The following is a 23,928-nucleotide window of genomic DNA, read 5'->3' on the forward strand; positions in this document are numbered from 1 at the left end:
GAAAGAAATGGCTGTTGCTCATTGCATTATTTTTTTGTGTAAACGAAACTTTTCCTTGAATTACTGCTGGATTAAATTATCAATATGATGAATATTTGAGTCCAATACTTCCTAGGGCACGGAGGTCAAAAAGACGCCTGCTACAGTAATGAAGGTGCTTTTATCACAGAGCTCCGAAAGAGCTGCAATGACTTGTAACAGCTTGTGTTGCTTCACTGGGCCTTACAGAATCATAGAATAGTTTGGGTTAGAAGGGAACTTAAAACCATCTACTTCCAACCCCCCCCAGCAGCTTTAGCACAGCCTCAGAGCCCATGCCTGCATAACCATCTTTCTGCATGTGGTATGGTACAATTAGCAGAGAACTTCAGAGAAGCTACTTTTTTCATACCCTTCAGGCAGCCAAATGCTTGGCTGGGAGGGTGGTAAGGTCTTTCCCTCATTAAATTTTGCATTTTCTTCCTCAACACATTTAAATAACTTTGGAGCTGGAAACTTTAGCTGCACAGTACCTTTGGGAAGCATGTTAAAAAAGTTGTCAAAACAGCTGGGGGCACATCATGTTTTTTCCCAGACTTTTTAACCACACTTTCTTTTAAGAATAAAGAAACAGTTAATGACTTCTGGGGTGAAAATGAAACAAAATAAAGCTCTGCTGAACAGAGTTTTAGAACCTCTTTGTTTACCAAGTTCGTATGCCTAGTTTGCAAGGCCTGCATTTGATGAAAACAATGTTTGAGGAAACAAAAAGACACAACTAGAAATCTTTCTCTGAGAAAATTTTCACTGAGAAATCTTTCATCCAAAAGTTCCTGGTATGTTTTGTATTTATATAGCCTATCTAGAGAGAAATTCCATATGGTAAGAAACATTTGTCATGTAGATAAACCTGGATAAACTGATAATGACTAAAGCAAAACGATTTTTCTGATATTTAGAAAATTTTCATCACTCTGAATTTTTTTTCGCAACAGAGTTTTCTTCTAAAATCTCACAGAACTAAGTTTTGATACTTTAAAAACAAAACAGCCCAAATGTGGGGCACACTGTGGGTAAACATAACAAAATAATTTCAAAATTAAATTGGGCTGCATTTTCATAGAATCATAGAATGGTTTGACTTGGAAGAGACCTTAAAGATCATCTAGTTCCAACTCCCTCTGCAATGGACAGGGACACCTTCCACTAGACCAGGTTGCTCAAAGCCCCGTCCAACCTGGCCTTGAATATTTCCATGGATGGCGCAGCCACATCTTCTCTGCGCAACCTGTGCCAGGGCCTCACCACTGTCATAGTGAAGAACTTCTACCTAATATCTAATCCAGTTCAAAGCCATTCCCCCTTGTCCTGTCCCTACCTGCCCTTGTAAAAAATCCCTCTCCAGCTTTCTCATAGGCCCATTTAGGTACTAGAAGGCTGCTCTAAGGTCTTTCTGGAGCCTTCTCCAGGCTGAACAACCCCAGCTCTCTCAGCCTGTCCTCACAGGAGAGGTGCTCCAGCGCTCTGAGCATCTTTGTAGTCTCCTCTGGATTCACTCCAAGAGGTCTACGTCATTTTATTTAGCACTATAAAAACATTTTTCATATTTTTATACAATACTTCCATTGGTAAAAGCAAAGTACTTACTCTTTACAATGCATACCTCAGGATGAAGGAATTTTAAGCTGTTTGTAATCACTGAATTCTGGGTTTTATCTATTTCATATCATTGTAGTGAAAAAGAAAAGAAAAAAAGAAACAAAAAAAACCCCAGGCATTTCTGAAGCTTTTCTTCCTGAGTAGAAGTAGGGCTGTTGGTGGAGGAAAACGCTTTAGTTTCTGATTTATTGTGACATCACTTATTGATCTGTATTTTAGACAAGATCAGGTAGGAGGGAAATGCAAGTCTTTCATCCTTTCCACTACTCTATCTTAAACATAATTCAAAGGAAGATGCTTTCATTTTAGTCAAGAGGGGTGAATCATAAAACTTCCCTGGATTAGAGAGCTATTCAATTCTTATCTTTCCTATGAAAAAAAAACAAAAACCAAAACCCACAACCAAAAAAAAAAAACCCAACTTGTGAAAAAATAACACACATGAAGTCCAGTTATTTGAAAAGCTGTTGTCAGCTCATGGTAACTCATCCTAGATCTGTCCACTAAACTTTAAGCTTTGCAGATTCTGTTCTTGAGAAATAGACAAGCAGTTTTTGTGAGGGAGAAGACATGATTTTGATTTTGTTATTCATCTTCTTTTTTGTTTTTTCATATGCATTTTACAATACAGTAAAATGCCTTTAATATTTACTTTTTTTTTGTAAGAACTTTTAATATTTTTTGTATATTTTTGTCCTTCAAATAATTTTACTCTTTTTAAAAAATAATTATGAAATCAGCTTTTATCTGAGCAACACTGAACTAAGCAGGTTACCTACCCTACTGTGAAAATACAATAACTGATTCAGTCCTTTGAATTATTTCATGTATGGGCTGCTTGAAGAATATAATTTCAAGCTCAGTAATCTAGTGTCTGGATAAGTTCTGCCACAATGCAGATGTATTTTTAATATTTCATAGTGCCTGCTGAGCAGAACCTCTTAGCAGTGCCGCGAGTCCTCATGATTCCTTTGTCTGCAGCCAGGTTTGATTACAACTGTTGCTCAGGAGGCTTGTCAGTAATTATTTTTCAAAATTCCCTTATGTCTTAGACATTAAGACTAAAATGCAACCTTTCTCTGGAATTTAATGAGGTATTAAATCCTTGTTACAGTTTTCAACAAGTCAGTTTAAAACAGCGCAGGAAGGGATATGGTCCTCTACCGCAACCTTGGACAACTGAACAACCATGCTGGCTTTGTACCTGCAAACAGCTCCTGTATAGCTGCCTTCTCTTGAAGGTTTCATAGATTACAAAGGGCAGAACTATCTTACCTGACATAAAGTATAAAAGAAAAAATAATAATAAAGGATTTTTTACAATGCTGCTGGTTGGGAAAGGAATGATTGAACCCAGAGTTAGGCAGCAGTATTATTTTGTGGGAAGGGAGAAGCTGAGCACAGAGCTGTTAGATGTAAAAAAAAAATTCCCCAAACATAGCAGGATGCAGATGGAAACACCCTTTGTACCAGCGTGAAAAGTCTTTGGACAGAGTGGGTGACAGACAGAAGCTCTTAAGTCTGGCTTTCTTCTTCTGATGAGTAGCAGAAGTTCATAGGAAAGGAGTGAAGAGAGATTTACATACCCCAGCCATGTGTTGACTGCAAATGGACCCACCTGGCCAATTTCAAATAAAACGGCTTAATAAGAACCTCTACTGCTTTCTCTTTTGGAGAAGGCAGGACTGGGGAGCTTCATTCATGGCTTACAACACAAGGAATTGTTTCAGAAATTAGTTCAATCTTTTCAGTTGTTAGGTATCTTCCAAGAGTAAAAAAAATAAAATAATAATAATTATAATATAAAAAAAGATGGGTATGAGAAGGGAAGGCTGCATGGTGACCTCATAGCAGCTTTGCAATATCTGAAGGGGGCCTACAAGGATGCTGGAGAGGGGCTCTTCATCAGGGGCTGTAGCGATAGGACAAGGGGTAATGGGTGTAAACTAAAACAGGGGAAGTTCAGGTTAGATATAAGGAAGAAGTTCTTTACTGTGAGGGTGGTGAGGCACTGGAACAGGTTGCTCAAAGAAGTGGTAAATGCTCCATCCCTGCCAGTGTTCAAGGCCAGGTTGGACAGAGGATTGGGCGACATGGTCTAGAGTGAGGCATCCCTGCCCATGACAGGGAGGTTGGAACCAGATGATCTTAAGGTCCTTTCCAACCCTAACTATCCTATCCTATCCTATCCTATCCATGAATCAGTGGAAATGAATGTGAGGATGATGAGGACAGTCAGTGAGTTCAGAAAGCAATGATACAGAAGTGTAGGTTTGCAGATGTCAGTATGAGATTTACCAGGGAGGGAAAAAGGTAGAGGGTTACAAGGTAGAATATACATCATGGAATGAGAAACAATAGGAAAATATTAAATCCACTTTAGAAAGAATACATGCTGATCCCTTATAGAAAAAAAAAAAAAAATCTTTTTACATGACAAAATAAAAAAAAAAATCAGCAAACAAGTTGTTTCAATAAAAGCAGATATCACCAAAGAACAGAATTTACGCCTACTTCTGTGGATTTGAGTGAGACCACTGAGCACTTTGTTTGCTGAAGCATTTTCTTCTTTTTAATCAGACTTGCTGATGAAGTATTATTTGTCAAATTCTTTTATTTATGCTTTTTTTTTTTTTTTCATTTAGACAGCTGTAATTGCTTACTAAAATTCTGGAAACTTCATTAGGTAGAATGTTGATTGAAAGTACTACATGTCAATCCAGCATTTAAACACTGATTTATTCCTTTGAATACAAGCAGATTCCACTGAGGTGAGAGCTCTTGATGTGGCAACAGAAATATTTTTCACATGTACTTGCAATGGCAGTGTGAGTTTCTATGGTTTAGGGTAATTTTTTACAATACAACATGCAAAAGTTTGCCCACTTGGCAACTTATTTAATTTAACAAATGAACGGGACACATAGGCGTGTTGTAGTGATGTTGACCCTGTTGCAAAGGACAGCTTTCCATTAAGTGATTCACATGAACATACCTCATTGCAGTATTAGACAACCTGTTCTTCCACTTAAACCTGAAGCAATTTTTAGGATCACAGTATCTTTCTCTCACAGGGAATCTTTTCAAAAGTTCCTGCATCAGCTTAGTCTTGGTTGGAGCAGAACTCTGAATGCTGAACAGCATCTAATAGGAAGGAGATTTTTCAAGAAGCAGTTTCTCTATCCTGTGTCTTAAACACATGCATCTGTCTGATGTTTTTTCCTAGCCAATTCACATATTTTTTTATGTCAACAGCAGTTCTTCATTATAAATTTAAGCAAAGCAATGTTACCCTACTGTTTCTAATGAAGGATTTCTTCACAGAAAAAAAAAAAAGCGAAACTGTCGGCATATGGTTTTGGTATAGATGTCCCCCCAGTAGTTCTGGATTAAGTGGGACCCTATTTCAGTTTGAAGTACTAGTGTAGATCTAGAACAAGATGCCACTCACTTTTAAGAGTGGCACCCCATAAAACAGACTCCTCGTCATATGGCAACTAATATTCATCTGCAGTTGACTGTCAGATGCATGATTTCAAACCAGCCCTGGGTGTTCGAGACGTTAATGCAATTAAAGATACACCTAAAACAAGAACAGCTGCTTTTGTGCCAAATAGCACTCGTCATAGTGCTAAAAATATTTTGTCTCAATGAGAATTGCTTTTATCTCTGTGTGGATAACGTAACTTTTTAACGTTTTAACTTACACAGGAACATTCTGTATTTTAAGATACATATTCTTTACTATTGGGGTATTATTGTTTCTTTCATTATTCACACATTGCTCAAATATTTTCATAAATTACTAGCAGGATTTCTATGCAAAGTGATTCAGGTGAATGTGACAACACTTTACATTGCATGTAATATCTTAATATGAGTTGCTTCTTTATATTTTTTGTTTGTTTATTGTGACATTAATAATAACCCAGTGGAAATGACACATTCTCTGTTCCCTTTCTGCTGTCAGGAAACTCCATTGCATGGTGCTTTCCTCTTGATAATGTGTGGTAGTAGGCCCATCATCTCTATGATGTAACCAGGTTTCACTGCATTGGGATTTTGTAAGATTGGGTTTAATTTTTTCAGCAGCATCCACTCCTCAATTTTTGTCTTCTTTTACAGACTCTAATATGGAAAGTACCTTACCATTTCATGTGTACTGATATGTTCTGCAGCTTTTCCTGGCCTTCATTCTTTTAGAAATGCTAGCAATCTGGATAGAAGTAATTTGCATGAGTTGTATTTAATTTTATGACTTAGGCATGAAAAATGTTGCAATAATGATACTTGGAATTAAACAGAAGCTGTGGGGCTAGGGTAATTAATTTTCTTTAATGATGTGAACCATTAGAACAACAGGATAAAATAGACTAGCAATTTGCAATATATGATAGTTATGAAAATAAAAACAAACCCAATTTATTATATCTCTTAAAACATGCAGGTAAGAACATTAAAAACTACATTGAAAAAATATGGTAAACACAGTCCATTAACCGTTTAAATTCTCTTTACTTCGTTTTTAGAGCCTGCTGATAGACCATCTCTTCTTCTGATTGCAAGCTCAGAAACAATCGAGGTATTACACCTTAATGGAAGCAAAATTTCTGCCCGAACACCTGTAAAAGGATCTGCAATTCTGACACTAGACTATAGCTACAAAGAGGACACCATTTGTTGGATTGAATCAAGAGATCTTTCAAGTCAGCTGAAGTGTACCAAGATAACAAAAGCTGGGAAGTTAACAGATGAATGGATAATAAACATTGCTCAGTATCTTCACAGTAAGTATTTGACAGTGTTTTAGCAAAACAGTAGTGTCCGTCTTGGTGAACTGTCACAGGAGCCTTCAGAAGCACTTTTATGTTTTTCACTCCTATATATGTGTACATACATATCCAGTATACATCAACTAGGCTAGGCAAATCTGGCAGGTTAACAAATGCTTAAAGGGTGGTGCTATAGTAAGGGGTTTGGTTACTTAGACCATGGAACTTGCTTTGGAAAGCTAGGTCTACTGGCGGCTGATGGGGCCAGTCTGACAAAGAAGGGGAAGAGCTGCTTTGGTAGGAGACTTGCCAGGCTGGTCAAGGCAGCTTTAAACTAGATTTTTTGGGGGGAGGGGGACACCGATCCATCCCAAAACTACCAGTCAGATGCCAGCACCTCTAATGAATGCTCAGAGCTATGCAGAGCTACTCCAGCCGCTCCAGCCAGTGAGTCAGGTTTATTCGGAACTCGGCTCAGATGCCTCTATACAAACATCTGTAGATGTGTACACACCTACAGGGATATGATATCATTGGCATCATGGAAACATGGTGGGGTGCCTCCTATGACTGGAATGTTGGAATGGAAGCTTATAGGCTCTTTAGGAAAGACAAACCAGGCAGAGGGGGTGGAGGAGTAGCTATTTATGTCAATGATAGGCTGGAGAGTATGGAACTCTGTCTGGGGATGAGTGATAGGCCCCTAACTGTGGGTTAGGGTCAAAGGGAGAAATGTGGTGGTAAATGCTCCATCCCTGGCACTGTTCAAGGCCAAGTTGGACAGAGCCTTGGTCTAGGGTGAGGCGTCCCTGCCCATGGCAGGGGGGTTGGAATTAGATGATCTTAAGGTGCTTTCCAACCGGAACCATTCGAAGATTCTATGATCAATATTTATATCTATACAAAGTTTTTAAAGATGTACAGTTTTATAGACTAAATATAATGTGTGGATGTTACAAAACCAGCAGTGCAACAGGAAAAGTAATGTACAATGCTTCCTTTTCTCTGGCAAAGTAGTGCTACATGAAGTTCTAAAGTGATTCTTTTCTATTGGGACAATATTAATATTGGATTAAAGAGACACATGCTTATTACGTTTGCTGTCAATTATCATAGGTATGTTAGTTCTTGAAAATAACAAAATGTTTCCTGACTTACTGGAAATAAATTGCTGCCCTTTTTTGCAATTATGGAAAAATAAATTAAAAAGACCTAAACTCATCATACTGAATTAGTCTTTGGCATTAACAGCATTATTTCTCAATCAGCTTTTCAATTTGTGGAGTGTTCTTATCTTGTAAAGGAGGTGTTCATCCACTTAAACATTCTCATGTGAACAGACTGTAAAAAAGCATGCAGTCAAAAAAAATGCAATTTGCTTCATCTTTCAGAGAGGAGATGTCCATAGATTGGCTTATAAACCACAACACTGGGGAATGCAATGGTGGTGTTAATAGTAGGCTTCCAAAAGACTCGAACCTAAGATTGGACCTATGATTTTGAAAAATCTTTCTAAGGAGGGATAGGCATCAAAGAGTAGCTCTGGACGGATCCTGCACTCTGACCATCCAGATCAGGAATATTGAAATAAAAATATGATTATAACGCTTAGAGGTGCATATTGAAGTGATAAATTCTTCATAGATACTGGGTTTTAGACTCTCAAGATAGCTGTTGTTGTAAGGTTTGGCCCTTTCTGCAGATTAAGGTTCTTTTAAACCTATTTTCCTAATTATATATATTATATATTTACTAGAATACAAAATTAAATTTAAAAAAAAGAAAAAAAAAGCAAACAACACAAACCAGAGATTGGGTTTTGTTGAGGGTTTTGGTTTGGTTTTTTTTTTTCTTGTCCTAGATGTATAGTTTTTTGGTTGATTGGTTGGGTTTTTTTGCCTTCTTCCTATTTTATTCAGATGAGGGGTTTTTACTATTGTATTTTAGAGGGTTTTTCATACTTTGGACATCTAAAAGACCTAAAATTCTTGGTGCTAGTATTGGATTGTGCTTTTTTATTTCCCTCTGTTACTGGTATTTTATTTTCTTTTCCTTTTAGTAAGGACAGTCAAACTAACTACAGTCCTTAGTGTCATGGTTTGAGCCCAGCCGGTAACTCGGAACCACGCAGCTGCTCACTCACTCCCCCCCCTTCTTCCTCCCCCCGCTCCTGGAGGGGTGGGGAGGAGAATCAGAAGAATGTAACTCCCACGGGTTGAGATAAGAGCAGTCCCGCAACTAAGGTATAATACAAAAGCACTACTGCTACCACCAGTGATAATAATGATTAGTGAAATAACAAGGGGAGAGGATACAATTGCTCACCACCCGCCGACCGACCCCCAGCCCAACCCGAGCAGTGATCTAGACCTTCCGGGTAACTCCCCCCAGTTTATGGGTATGACGTGCTGTGGTATGGAATACCCCTTTGTCTAGTTTGGGTCAGGTGTCCTGTCTCTGCTTCCTCCCGGCTTCCCCTCCTCCCTGGCAAAGCATGAGACTGAGAAAGTCCTTGGTCGGAGTAAACATTGCTTAGCTACAGCTAAAAACATTGGTGTTATCAGTGTTGTTCCCAGGCTGAAAGTTAAAAAACACAGCACTGCACCAGCTACCAAGAAGGAGAAAAATGGCTGCTATAGCTGAACCCAGGACAGTATCCACCCCTTATTCCATACCATTCACATCATGCTCAGATCCCACATCTCTCAACACACCATCGCCCCTGTCCCATATATACACATATATATATACACCCACACCCACACACACAGAGAAAGATATCATTCCCTAGTCCATGGACCAATCCCTATAAAATTGCTGAACTCATCCAGTCCATGATGTCAGGCTCCATCTCTTGTAATAGTCTTTCAGGGCAGGAGGGACGGTGTGTAGTGTTAGGTTGTTGCCTGCTGATGACACCGCGGAACTCGTCTGGTCACTGCTGAGCTAGTCTGGTTTCCTCAAAATTCACTCTTTGTTGAGGTGATGATCGGCGGGAAGTCAGGGTCAGTAGCTGCCTACCTGAAGATATCTAGCTGGTGGGCTATAAAAGTGTTATAGAGCAGGCAACAGCGTACAATTGAGTTCATTCGCTGTTTTCCCCCAGGATTAAATCCCCTTGAGGTACACATCGGACTTCCCCATCTTCCCGCATTACCCACCAAGTATATCCAGGTCCCTGAGCAAAAGCAAACCCACAAGTGGGTTTGCCTTTACCTGAAGCAGGAATAACCCAGACTGTCTTCCCCAACAAATGCTTTATGTGCACCACAGGAACTTTATCCCCCTCTACAGTACGTAAAAGTTCTGATTGGGCTGGGCCAGCCCTGTTGGCAGATCCCCTAGTGTTGACCAACCAGGTGGCTTTTGGTAAATGTGTATCCCAGTGTTTGAAAGTCCCACCACCCATTGCTCTCAGTGTAGTTTTTAACAGCCCATTGTACCATTCGATTTTCCCGGAGGCTGGTGCATGGTAGGGGCTGTGATATACCCACTCAATGCCATGCTCTTTGGCCCAAGTGTCTGTAAGGTTGTTCCGGAAATGAGTCCTATTGTCTGACTCAATTCTCTCTGGGGTGCCGTGTCGCCACAAAACTTGTTTCTCAAGGCCCAGGATAGTGTTCCGGGCAGTGGCGTGGGGCACAGCGTATGTTTCCAGCCAGCCAGTGGTTGCTTCCACCATGGTAAGCACATAGCGCTTGCCTTGGCGGGTTGGTGGGAGTGTGATATAGTCAATCTGCCAGGCCTCCCCATACTTGTACTTCAGCCATCGTCCTCCATACCAGAGAGGCTTTAGCCATTTGGCTTGCTTAATTGCAGCACATGTTTCACATTTGTGAATAACCTGGGCAATAGTGTCCATTGTTAAGTCCACCCCTTGATCACGAGCCCATCTATATGTTGCATCTCTGCCTTGATGGCCTGAGGTGTCATGGGCCCACCGGGCTAAAAATAATTCACCCTTATGTTGCCAATCTAAGCCCATCTGAGCCACTTCAATCTTAGCAGCTTTATCCACTTGCTGGTTATTCTGGTGTTCCTCAGTGGCCTGACTCTTGGGTACATGAGCATCTATGTGGCGTACCTTCACCACCAGGTTCTGCACCCGAGCAGCGATATCTTGCCACAATGCAGCAGCCCAGATGGGCTGAACCCAGGACACTTAGCAAAATTGGTTTTGAATTGAATTGTATGTGTGTTTGTTTTGTCACTTACCTTCATCATCAGAGTGGACCTTAGCACTATGTTTCATAGTTCTTTCCTGTGTTCCTCTCCCTCTGTTCTCTGCATGTGAAGAGAATTGCTAATCTCTGTGGTGTTCAGATCTGCAATAGTGCATATGTTTACAAAATTAAGTCTCTATGATGGGTTTGAAATGAATACAGTGTCTGGAATTAATGAGCTAATCATTTTTCATAGTGGTACCATACATCAGCCTGTGGTCTCTTAATATTCTTCTGAAACTTCACTGCAATTGTTCAGTCTTGTTTAAATGAAGAACAGAAATTTCCACGGGCATGAATCAACTGCAGAGACTTGTTCCAACTTCTTGTTTAATTTTGATTTGGGAAATAGTGTTTGGAGACTTAGAGAAACATTGCTTGGTATCACATTTAGAGTTCTAACTGACAAAATCTAGCAGATTTAGCTGTGGTGGTGTTTTTCACAGGCATGTGCATACACAGATGTGCTGCTTAGGTTGCTGCGGTGGAGCAGCATCAACCCCCATGGTCTGGGCATGCCTTCTGAGAGGGACAAGTAGTGTGAAAGCTTCTTTTGTCCTTCTGCTCACAGCTCTGCAGTGAATTGTCTCAACAGACTGGTTCACTGAGGCATCTGAGGCATGAGACAGCATGGATGACATGCTGCTCCTTATAGAATAACAACTTGAAAAGGTTCAATCAGAACTCATCTGCTGCAGATTTGTTGGTTGTTTTTTTCCCCTAGTACCCAAGATAGAAATTATCCACTTGATTAATATGTTCTCTTCCAGACATAGATCTCAAGTTATGCATGCAAGGACATGGCGGGAGTATCATGTTCCTATACCTATTATATTTGCCTGCACCCATGTACAGGTCATTTTGTACCTACTGCAAAACTGAGTTTTAATTTTTAAATTCTTCCTTCTTTTCTGCCCACCTCCTATTATCCATCAGATGACTTCTGCTATTTCTCTTCATCATATAGATATACATATATGTATTTATCATTTTAACTCTTTGTCAAGAATTTCATCTTGAGCATTTTCAAGTGTAATTGTGTTTTCTGGCAGCTCCAGCCAAATAAATGGTCATGCCCATGGAGTTATTCACATAAAAATTGAAGGTCTGTTCTTCATAGGAAACTTCTTTTTTTTCTGTGTTTATGTGTAACCAGAACCAGAAAGAGGATATTCCTAAAAGTATTAGGAAAGGGGGGGGAGAGGGGGGTATTCTTAGCAGTATTTGTGGATTTTTGATTCTTCCTTTCTTTTTTTTTTTTTTTAATCCCAGGCTTCCAGGCTTCTAATCTGTTCTTTTTGTTAGTAAAAGAAAACATCTTACCTGAATATGACACAAAGACTGGTAGAAAAGCGATTTATACAAACTGATTGGGACTGCTTGAATTGGTCTTACTCAAAGTGGGTTTTTTAATGGAGGCAAGTAAGGCTTGTAGTTATGAACAGACAATGCAGATCATATTTTAAGTTGAGAGACTACATTTAGGAAAGCAAGGACTATGAAAATTACTTTGTTTTCATGATAGGTCATATAGTACCAGCTCCAGGTAGTGATCATAAGCTTTGCATTCACAGAAGAAAAGAAATTACAGTACTTTAGCATTGTCCCTCAAAAGACGGTGCAATACAACTTCATTTCAGTGTGCATGTGTCCTAGATGGACACAACCAGATTGCTTTGAAGTGCAGTGTTACCTTGGCCTGTATCTGTACCTTATTCTGCACGAGGGTAAAGAAGGTAGAGATTCTGATCCTGCACTCAGGTGTTGCTTGCTGTGGGAGAGCAGGGTGCAGCTCCAGTGATGGCATTCCTTGTGCTGAACTATTAAGGTGGTTTCAGCCTTGTAAGATTTATTGTATCATGGATAGGTTTTGTTTGACAGGTTTATCCCTTTAAATAAGGATAGATTTCTGTAAGCATGGTACTGTCAGCACAGGCATTCTTATCTTAGCCATCTTATCAAGGCCAGGCACTGGCATTTTGTTTCATCTTTTTAAAACCTAGAAGTTTTTGGAAGAAAAGCTGGAAAATTTCCTTTTGGAAAGATTTATGCAGACAGTGTCAGAGCCAAATAGGATTTCAGGGAAGATTCTCCCATGAGGGAGGCTTATGCAACCACTGCTCATAATGTTGGTTATGCTCCTTGACACTTCACACTAGCTCGTAGCCCACTTCCAGTTACTACAGCAAGACTCTCAGGAACAATTATTTATGTAAAGTGCTACTTCTAGGACCAAACTGGCAAAAATTCTTTTTAATGGCAGGAATGTGGAAAATCTCTTACAATTTTCTTTCCTTCCAAAGCTGTGATATGCATCTTATATTAATGCTTTTGTGTGTTGGAGTGGGGGGTGGCAAGAAAGAAAGGATGACAAAATCTCCTTCTTCCTCATTTTAGTAGCCATTTCGCGTCTTCATTACAAGTGCCAAGCACCTTACATGCTCTCCAAACAAGCACCAGGCAGCCACTATTCTTCTGCAGAATATAGCAGAATCTCTTCTGAGACAATGCTTCAGAGGATGTTTTCTGCTCGGCTGATACTTGATTCAGGTTTTCTTGGCATTCAGTTATCACAGTACACCAGTACAATCCTGCAAAGCTTGTGTTTAGCTTTGCCAATCTTGTGGTGTTTTATACCTCCAGACAGTTGATCATACCTCACCTTGGAAGGCGCACAGGCTTTTCTGTTGGCAGATGTGCTTGTGCAGGACTGACCTGGATGAAAAGAAACATCTTGTTTCTTCCATACTAATTCAGTTTTAATCTAGCTGCCTTACCTAGCCTGCCATACCAAAGCACAAGGGAAAAATTGCTCCAAGGTTGGAAGCAGGTGATGGGCATGGAGGGTCGCCAGTCTCCTATGGGGACTATTTACCTCTCTGCTTGTGGAACTAAGCACCTTTGACTTGCCCTCATCATCACAAGCAAAAGCTGACTTACTGGCTCTCCCACTTTTTGGATGTGGTTGTTGTGAGGACCATCTAACAGGGAGCCCAGTTTATTTGACCAGGATCCAACTGTGTCTTTTGTTTACATTCCTGTTTTTTTTCCCTGGTTTTGGCCCTCCTAGTTGCCCCATGACCCCCTGACCTAACCCCCTTCCTAGTAGTGATTATCCACAACTACTAGTGCTCTGTACAGAATAGCTACAGTTATTTAGCTTGGCATTGATGAGGCTCAGTCATTGAAGGGAACTCTAGGCCATAGAGATGGTGCTTCTGTCAGCAATTTTCCTGTGAGGTTCCTGTGAATATTCATGAGAAATCAAAGTTTGGCTTACTCAGGAGGAAAACAACTGTGAAGATCTGTGGGATGCATCTATTCCTGCACAGTCTACCCCAAACTTGTCTCCAGACAAGCATTATAAGCCATCATATAGTTGTAGAATGTGTTTTTTCTTTTTCTTCTGTGTTAGACAGCTCATGCTCTTAGAAGATGCAGAAATGAGAAGGCTTCATGTCAAAGATCAGTTATACCTCACATGACACTTCAGCAGTGCTCAGAGCATCTGATACAGTAACGGGAGACAGAATAGGGTGTGAGAAGAGTATACCAGAGAAATATCACAATGTACTTGTCTGGTATATGGCATCCACTCAGCACTCCCAGAACCCTGGCTGATATAGTATTGCTGTTCTTGCATTTCTGTGAAAATTGAACAAATGTTTTTTTTTTCTGGGATAGTGGCCTTTCTTATTTTGTCCAAAGCTGGTTTTGGGTTGGTTTTGTGTTGTGGGGTTTTTTTTTTGTTTGTTTTGTTTTGGTTTTTTTGTTTGGGTTTTTTTTGGTTTTTTTGGTTTTTTTAATAGTGTCAATATCTCATTCTGAAGTGCTCTAGACAGAGCCACCATTAACTACACAAAGCTAGGATATTTTTCCCATCAATTTCATGTTTATTCGTCTTGAATTTCCCATCTGCCTTTATTGCTTAGTCACTCAGTCTCCTGAGGTCCTGCAGTTCTCCAAAACTGTCCTTCCTCTTTACTATTTCAAGTGTTGTTACTTACCCAGCTTCCACGATTAATCTTTCAGTGACATCAGCCATTTGCTTCTGTTCTTAGCAAAGCTGGCTTGCTGTCTATTTTCTTTTTATATACTTTTTAGTAGTCATACCTGTACTCAGACTGAGTACAGAAAATAAAATGTCTTTTATCAATGGCATTTCTCAGTACAAATTTTTGATTGTTGTGTTGTTCCCTGCTCCACCCCTCCCCTCCTTTAAACTCCTAGGCTCTGCCTGGGACAGTCTCCTGAATGCTATCTCTGCAAAGACTACATCTCTTCATGTCCTTATTCTCCGTGCTGCATTGTCAGATACCTTTTTTTCCAATTTTTCAGCTTCCTAGCTGACCATTTTTGGACTTTTGCCTTAACTAGCTTAATTTTTGTCCTAACAGTGGGGTATGACTGTATTATTTGTGCCTTCTTTACATCCCCAAGAAAGGCTCTTGTACCACGGAGGAAGTCCAAGAGCAAGCAAGCCGTCTTCCACAGTAGCAGAAGGATTTTGTAAATAAAATATGGACACTTTGTCATAGTATCAGTAAACATGTAAATTTATCTTTATCAGGCATTATTCTGGGGGACTGTTCCTCTCTGTCAAACTGCATTATTATTCTGCTTGTCAAACAGTAACATTTGTATTTTGTTAACAAGATTTTGAAGATAGAATGAAATAATTGAGGGAGCTATAAGGATCTAATGTATAGGTACTTAGGTTGCCGCAAATATAACATGCACGATTTCGTAGTGAATATTTTACAAATGTATTTGTATCCCCAAATATAAGAATAATGAAATATCAGTAAAAACAAACAGAACCAAAACAAAACAAACCAAAAAAAAAAAAAAAACCCAAAACTAAAAACCCCCCAAACCAACCAAAAAACAAAAACAAACAAACAAACAAAAACAACCAAACAAGCAAAACACAACTTTTAATGGATATTTTATGGGACTAGACATCCATATGCACCATGTTGGCTTCGTTTTTTATTTTTCATTTGGTATCCACTGGAACTGTTCTTTGTAATATGATTTTCACAAAAACTGAACTTGCTCTGCTTCTGTAAATCCACTGCGGATTTCAATAATGGGCAGATGTTCAGGGACACACAGACATAGTGCCATGTTCTCAGAGATCAGCAAAGAAGCTCCCTTATTCCTCTAATTCCAGTAGTGATTAAGTAGGTTTTTTTGCTGTCTGCTGAAACAAGGAAGTCCTTTTTTTTTTTTGTAACATGCTGCAAATGAACCAAGAGCAGAATCATGTTGTCCTTTACAACCCAAAAACTTCTACTCTTCTCTGATCCTATGCAGGACCTAAGCAGCTATCTAGCTATAGCAGTTGTTAAAAGTCCTCTGCTGTTTTTGCTTTCAGACTCTTGAGATGCCCTCAGCATTCACAGAACCTTGTTTTCTGCCTTTCTTTTGAGAAAGATGTGTATAGGAGATGTATGAGACATATAGTTGTAACCTGCCCATTTCAGTAAAGTTGGTTATTGAACTTAGGGCTTCAGGTGCACACTCTTAGAAACTGTCTTCAATGGAAATAGAACATCTGATTATATTGTAGTATTAGATACCATCAACTAATTATATATGCATCAGCTTCTTTAATTTTCTACTGGTACTTTATTACTTCATTTATAAATTTCACATTTTTCATGATATAGCTGCGGTTTTCTTCTTAAGTGGAGATATTTATTTGTAAATTCATGTCACATAGAATGCTAATCACGTTTGCTTCAATTAGACTAATTGAGAGCAAATTTGCCACATACTTCAAGATACTAATTTATTATTGCAAATATTTCATTCAGACTTCATAAAAAAACAACCTTGAAGTCATCAAAAGTCAACTGAAAAAAAACCAAAACACCCTGTGCCTGCTATGTATTTTCGGGGAAACAGCAGGAAGAAAAACTATCTTCTTACATGTCTTATGCAGTGAAAAGAGTATGAGAATAAAACCACAAGCATTGTGAGTTGTGAGCTATCTGGTGGCCTCTACTAATTGCTGTGGTTTGTAACTCAGATTTAATGCTTTTTAGTGCTACAGAGAAAAGGGTAAATAAAGATCATGTGTTTCATAAATGAGTGAGAAATTGCATTAATCCACATAAATCTGAAATCAGAAGCTACATGTCTGATAAAATAGAAAACAGTTGCAGCATCCTTGTCACTGCTTTTAAAGAAATTATAGGCTATTCTGCTTTCTGTACTCACTGTAGCCTGGGTATTTTTTGTGCTGTGCTATAGTCTGACAGAGACGTACCAAAGAGTTTGCACACATCCGAATAAGATAAAGGGCTTGCTCTTTACTCAGTGCTTTATCAGCAGCTCTTACAGAAAGAGGAATTGCATGTTTGCAAAAGTTGATAAAACTGTGATTATTATTTACACTGTGGTGGGCATGACAAATGAAAGCAACCATCTGATTTGGGGATTTAATATATGATTGCTTTTTTCAGTTTTTGACTACTTCAAATGACAGAAGCAGTGACTAGCTCAAGAAGTATTATCTCCAGTTCACAGAAATGTTTTTGTCTTCTCAATCCACAAAATTCACATTGTGGATTTCTACTTAGAAAAACTTTCTTTTGACTTCAGCTTCAGAGTAGAACTTGAAATGCTGAGAACCTTGTGGATCATGTCAGCATCAGGAAATCATGGGAATAATTAGAACAAATCGTATCCTTCTCACTATGGTCAGTTAAGTTGAATAAAAGTTTGAATAAAATAAAATAAATTTACTTTAAAATTGGTGGGTTTAGTGAAGTACTTATTCTGAAATTGAAAAAATACATGTCACGAATCTTTTAAGCAGAGTAAATCACCTTTGCTAAAGTCAGGCTTAAACTATATAAATTTCTTATTTCTGGGGGGGGGGGGAAGCATTTTTAGGGCAAGTAATTAAATGAGAAGGACAACATATGTAAAAGGGTTGGTCTGTTTTTGCAAAGCTGAAGCCTGACATTTTATCAACATATCACAAAGCAGCTGCAGTTTGATGACTTGGGTTAGGCATTCACTATGACAGTTCTGAAGCTGATGCTAAAGTTGGGGTAGTTTCTGCATGTGTAATTGCATAAAATCTCTGTCACACTCTATAAGCAAAAATAATGAGCTGATTGAGGAGTGTGTGGGGCTACCTGCCACAATTTGCAGTTACAGAGACTCTCACTCTTTTTGGCATTTTTGGACTTGCTTGCGTGTCATTTGTTGCTATTTTACTGAAGTATATGATTCTGGTTTTTAATATCATAGAATTGCAGAATGAGTCAGTTTGGAAGGGACCTTAGAGATCATCTAGTTCCAACCCCCTGCCACAGGCAGGGACACCTTCTACTAGACCAGGTCACTCAAAGCCCTATCCAACCTGGCCTTGAACACTTCCAGGGATGGTGCATCCACAACTTCTTGGGGCAACCTGTTCCAGTGCCTCACCACCCTCACAGTATAATATGGGAGAGTATTTTTATATTTATATATAAGCAGATAAGTATAATGTGTTCTAAAAGACCGGTGCTGTTTCTCTTCCAGTTATGAATACACTGAAATTAAGTATTTTTGGTTTAAGACTTTTTTGAGGATTCATCAAGTCTGTTCAGCTAGTTGCAAGATTCAGATTTGTTTTGAATAGTCATAGCCATTGCATTAGATTCAGAAATGAACCCATTGGGAAAAGGCAACTCAAGTAAGATGTAGTGGGAAAACATGTAACAGTCTGTGAATGCACTGTAGTAATTTTCTGTATCTTCCAAAATAATTGGTCACATTTTGAGCTTTTCATGGTTTTTTTCCTTTTGCAAACATACTTGGATGGACAATTATTCTTTCATAAAGTAGACTGAGCAAAAATAATATTTGAAGATAGTTGCTCTGACAAGAATTGAGATACATTTGAACCATCATGAATTGTCAAATTGTCTGGAGAACCTCGTGAAAGGCAGAGCCAGCTGCTGTATGGATGGATGCTGGGTATGGTGAAGGCAGAGCAAGGGCAGCACTTGGCACCGTGCTCCTGCTCTGCTCTTGAACACAGAGAACGTTAACACCATGCATTTTGCTGCGGGATCACCCATTGCAGAAGTAATTTAACATTGGGGTAGGCAAAAAAATATTACTACAAGGAAGACGAGCATACCTTGCAGAGGGAACCTCGAGGATGGGTGCAATGCATATTCATGTCTTCCTTCTGTATTTCTTTGCAGATGTTGGGAGAAACTCTTTTTACTGTTTACATGAAAGGAGGAGTGAATTAGGAAGAAATGCAATATGCTGGTAGTCAGGAGACCACTGTTTTTCCCTGAGACTTACAGGATGACATTTAGCAAGTAATCTTTTCTTTTTGCCTCTAAATGTAAAATGAGAATAACAGTATTTCCATATGGCATAGGGGTGCTGTGAGGTTTAACAACTGAAATGCTAAAATGATAGGGGATGCAAAAGGTAGGAGTGGTTAGCACAAAGTACACAAGACTTTTGTGGCTGAGAAGAGGTGGGATTATGGACTCATATCTTTCTAAAGTGGCTAGTTTTGGAAAGGGCTGGAAGCTTTCTGAAAGCAAAGTTCAAGTTCCACAAATATAAGAGCACTGAGTTTGAGCCATATTGCTGGAAGCAACAGCTATTTGAATGTTCAATGAGAGTTTTAATGGAATCCATTGTGGTGTATCATTTTAAGGTAATGCTCAGGTAGACCAATACTTGGATCCCACCACTATAGTGATAGGAAAAAACAAACAAAAACCTCAGTGTCCTGATGTCTGGTTGAAAATGGATAGAAAAATAATGAATGCATAACTAAACCCATGAGTTATTCTTATCTCTTGCATTACTGAAATAAGTTAGGAAGAAAAATAATATTTTTTTTTTCTTTTTTGTTTTTTCTTTTTATTCAAGTGCATCAACAATGCCTGTATTTTAAGTCTGGGCAGTTCTCTGCATGTTGGTCAGGTCGTGTATAACTAATAAAAGTCTTCTCAAAGATTACTATTTTGATATTGAAAAGATGTTATAAATGGATAAAAAAAAAGACAAAAGGACAGATTGGAAGAAAGGGAGGATGAGGTAATGATTACATGAGCATGCATTTGTTACAGTCAGTTGGCATGAAGGGTTTTGTTTGTTTTGCTCAAGCTAAAATCAGAGGCAGGCGACATTACTGGCTGCTCTGCAGTGGATTGGAGTGTTTGAAGCAAGCATGCTGATGGCGTCAGGTGATACCCCTGTTAGAGGGAGGGAAAAAATCAAGAAAACAGCAGAATATCCTTTAATATGTGAAGCAACTTTTTTTTCTTTCCTTAGCAACCCTAAAAAAAGAGGCTATCTCATCTAGAAAGGTATATGATACGTTTTTGTTTCAGAGACATCATGAGGTATATATTTGCTAACTGTGCCAGGTATATTTTTTATAATTGAAGATTTTTATTTTATTTTCTAATATTCTGTAAGTCATAATTCTGAATCTGGATTTAAATTTGACTCCATATGCAGATTTTAATATTATTTTAAACAAATATGTAATAAAATTATTTTAGCTTTTTTGTTTTTAAGTGTAATGTCTTCTCCTCTTCCCCTAACATGTTTGAGATGAAGATAAAGACTTTTGTACTCAATATGAATATACCTATATATCTGAATCAAGTACTCTGTGGTCAGTATTACCTTCTGATTAAAATTGAATATAATAATGCCCTTTGGGGAAAAGAAACAGATTGATTTATAGCACTAAGTCATGTCATGTAGTGCATATTCATATTGTCCAGACCATATATTGCTAATAGCGACTGTACTGAGCTGAAAATGAAATTGCCCTACAAATTTATAATCTACAATGTACCTGCAAGAAACCGCAGCATACTGCAGATCTTGTGAACCTGTGTTGTCTGACAAACGTTACCTTCTGTAAGAGATGTGCAATATTAGTTTCCTTTGTTCCCTAACCCTTTCTTTAAGAGCTGACAAAGATAACTACTTTACATTATTCCCCCAAAAGCATTCCTTAAAGCACCATTGTCTATCTCTGGTATTGAACTGTTCAAACTTTCTCTGGAAGTTTTCTGTTTTCATAGAATCATAGAATGGTTTGGGTTGGAAAGGACCTTAAAGATCATCTAGTTCCAGCCCACTTGTCACTGGATTGGTGTTCCAGCCCTCTAATCATCTTCATGGCCTCCTCTGGACTCACTCAAGCAGGTCCACGTCCCTCTTGTGTTGGGGCCCCCAGAGCTGAACTCAGTATTGCAGGTGGGGTATCACCAGAGCAGAGTAGAAGGACAGAATCACCTCCCTTGGCCTTCTGAACATGCTCCTTTTGATGTAGCCCAGGACACAGTTGGCTTTCTGGGCTGTGAGCGCACAGTCCTGGCTCATGTTCAGTTTCTCATCATGCAACACCTCCAAGTCCTTCTCCACAGTGCTGCTCTCAATCCAATCTATGCCCTGCCTGTATTTGTGCTTGGGATTGCCTCAACCCAGGTGCAGGACCTTGTACTTGGCTTTTTTGAACTTCATGGGGTTAGCACTGACCCACCACTCAAGCATGTAACAGTCCCTCTGGATGGCATCCCTTCCCTCCAGCGTATTGACTGCACCACACAGCTTGGTGGTGTTGGCAAACTTGCTGGGGGTGCGCTCAATCCCACTGTCCATGTCACTGACAAAGATGTTGAACAGGATCAGTCCCAATACCAGCCCCTTATTTTCCTTAAATACTTTGTTGCAAAAGTAACTCCATATTTTATTGACATATCTATAAAATTGCAATAATATACTACTTGGCATCTCTATGGGAAAATGTTCAAGTGACCATATTTTTTGTGTGACGATGGTTTTATGACGTTCATAATAGGTGCATCAGGCAGTCCTAGGAACGTGGAAGGTTGTATGCTTTTTGCCTTGATGGAAGGTGGTTAGATGAGGCAAGTAGTACAGCCTAACTCAGCCACATCATTTTCCCACAGCAGTTCTTTTAATCCACATGCTTGCTGGGATGCCTATTGTGCTGAATTATGCTTTATTTTAAACAGTGGATTACTTAACTGCTTTGAAGTAAATAATTGGGTTTGATTTACAGTCTCAGCAGATTTATAAGAAGCTTTTGACTGTGTAGTTAAAAAAGAAAAAAAAAGACTGTTACAGCTATGTACCTCTATAAATCTGTCTTTACTGTTCAGCGCATATGCAGGCTACTGGGACCCCATTAACAAGTTTACAGTTGCTGGGCAATGTGTTTGAAACTCAGTAATGCAGAAATTAGAAACGATATGGTTTCAACTCTTCTTGCTCGTTTCTGACATGAGATTGATGTCAGAAATATCGCTTCTTATAAAAATCTTGATACTCAGGATTAAAAGATAGGGCCATTCATAGGCCCTTGTTTCCATTGTTCCACCAGTTTTTTCCTTGCTTGTTTAATCTGTTGGTATCACAGCTAAACATGTGACTGAAGACCCAGAAATTAGAAAATTTCACTCATTTTAGTCATTCCAGAAACTTGATGCATTGTGTGGTAGAATCATTCGTATGAGTAGAATTAAAAATATGCTTAGAGAATTTAGAACCAGGTTTGCTATCTTGGTTTGAAATTCCTGGCAAAGGCATGGGCCTAAGCATACTTGGGGTCCACCATCATCACATTTCTTCAGAATGCTCTCTAAACCGAGGGATTTGTTAGAAGAAGAAGATGCCTTTTCTTGTTCTTATTGTTCTGTGGATCCCAGGGCTCCCAAGGGGAGGAAGAAGTTTTATCATTAAACCCACATTCCTCTCTCCAGTACCTGCTCAATTTTCAACCTCAGCCAATATAACCAGGGCTTGTCTATCTTAATAACACTTCATTACCTGACTTACATCTGTAGTAGCATGCCTCATAGTAGCCTAAGGGACTAAGCCATAAAAGCCTGAAAATGTCTAGCTTTTGTAGAAATAGAAGTGTGCAACAGGACTATTGCAAGGGAACGTGTAGGTAGAACAGGGCCACCAGGTGGGCTAAAATGGCATTTTGAGCTAAGCAGCAAGATATACACAGTGATATGCTGAACTGCTTAAGATGCTCCAAAAACTGGCTTCTATTGAACCATAATCTTATCATCAATGCCAGATAGATAATATCATAGATGTGAGGATTGACCGGGAATTTTTGTCATGCCTAAGTGTCATGGTCTTCATGGACTCCTTTGAATTCCATGGAAGTTGCTTGATTTTAACTCCTAACATCGTGGCGAAGTTTTCAGGTGTTAGATCTTGTCTTCTTCGCAAATGGCTGCATCCGTTAGGATAAAAGTCTAATTTTAAATAGAGAGAGAAATTCCCATACAGAATAAATGCCTAAATGTGTTCTCTTCTTTACCTAGTTGGAGGATGAATGTTTGAATCTCTGAGTGACTGGATAGACTACACCTCTGAGAGACTAGGTGTCTGTGAGCTATCAGGATGCTTTCATTAAGTATTCATAATATGTAGATTAAGCTCATATTTTTGAAAACTCTTCAGCTTGGGGAAACTACTATTGTCTAAATGTTCATTCACATTTATAGATTTTAAAGCAGTATCTTCTAATATCCTGTAGGGTTGGAAGAATAAAAATTGTATTTTCAAAAGTAAACCAATGTATTGAAATTTAAATTATGTTACTCAGCAACTAAGGTAAAGGCTTTTTTTGTTTTTTTGGTTTTTTGTTTTTTTTTGAGGAACTTGTAGTCTGTGTGCTTTAAAGTGCTTATTTAAATTTAGTATGGTTTAGATTTTGCATTATAAGCTTTACAAACAGTATCTAAGAAGGCTGATTTAATTCAAAGGAATTAGATATTTGAGGATGAGTCATTTGAAAAAGATGGATGTATATTTTTCATTTGATTTTTCATTTTTAAACATATACAATAATCACTCAGAACATGGCTGTTAAAAGTTTGGACATTAGTGTGTCTAACTTATTGAATGGTGACATCTTTAATAAAAATCACATTTTGTAAATGGCATTGCAGACATAATTATGGCAAATTGCTGTCAGTAGAAGGGGCACAGTAAAACCCATGCAAGCTTAACTTCCCTAAGCCATGGTGTCAGTATAAGGTTGCCTGGGATACTAATTAGGAACATTACTTTCAGATAGAGGCACAGCAAAAGGCAGTGCTGCTGCAAGATTTCACAGCCTGTCGTTTATGCATGTTTTAACTTACTGTTTACCTGATCTCACCATTACTGGCTATTTTAGAAAAAGAAGGTTTGCTACTGTTTGTCTTGTTATTTCAAAACTTGTCTTTTTATTTCAGGTGGAGGCAAAAAGC

At 38.8% G+C, this 23,928-nt stretch overlaps 1 protein-coding gene across 9 annotated transcripts in view; it reads left to right on the forward strand.

The window, feature by feature from the left end:
• LRP1B (LDL receptor related protein 1B) overlaps positions 1–23,928 on the forward strand; it is a 752,766-nt gene that overhangs the window by 399,167 nt on the left and 329,671 nt on the right. For all 9 annotated transcript variants that reach the window (XM_030487472.1, XM_030487474.1, XM_030487475.1 and 6 more), the window contains one exon: positions 6,168–6,425. In XM_030487472.1, the coding sequence (XP_030343332.1) occupies positions 6,168–6,425 (258 nt within the window). The remainder of the gene's footprint in view (positions 1–6,167; positions 6,426–23,928) is intronic.

The sequence above is a fragment of the Strigops habroptila genome, chromosome 5 (genome assembly GCF_004027225.2).
Source record: "Strigops habroptila isolate Jane chromosome 5, bStrHab1.2.pri, whole genome shotgun sequence".
Classification (NCBI taxonomy): Eukaryota; Metazoa; Chordata; class Aves; order Psittaciformes; family Psittacidae; genus Strigops; species Strigops habroptila.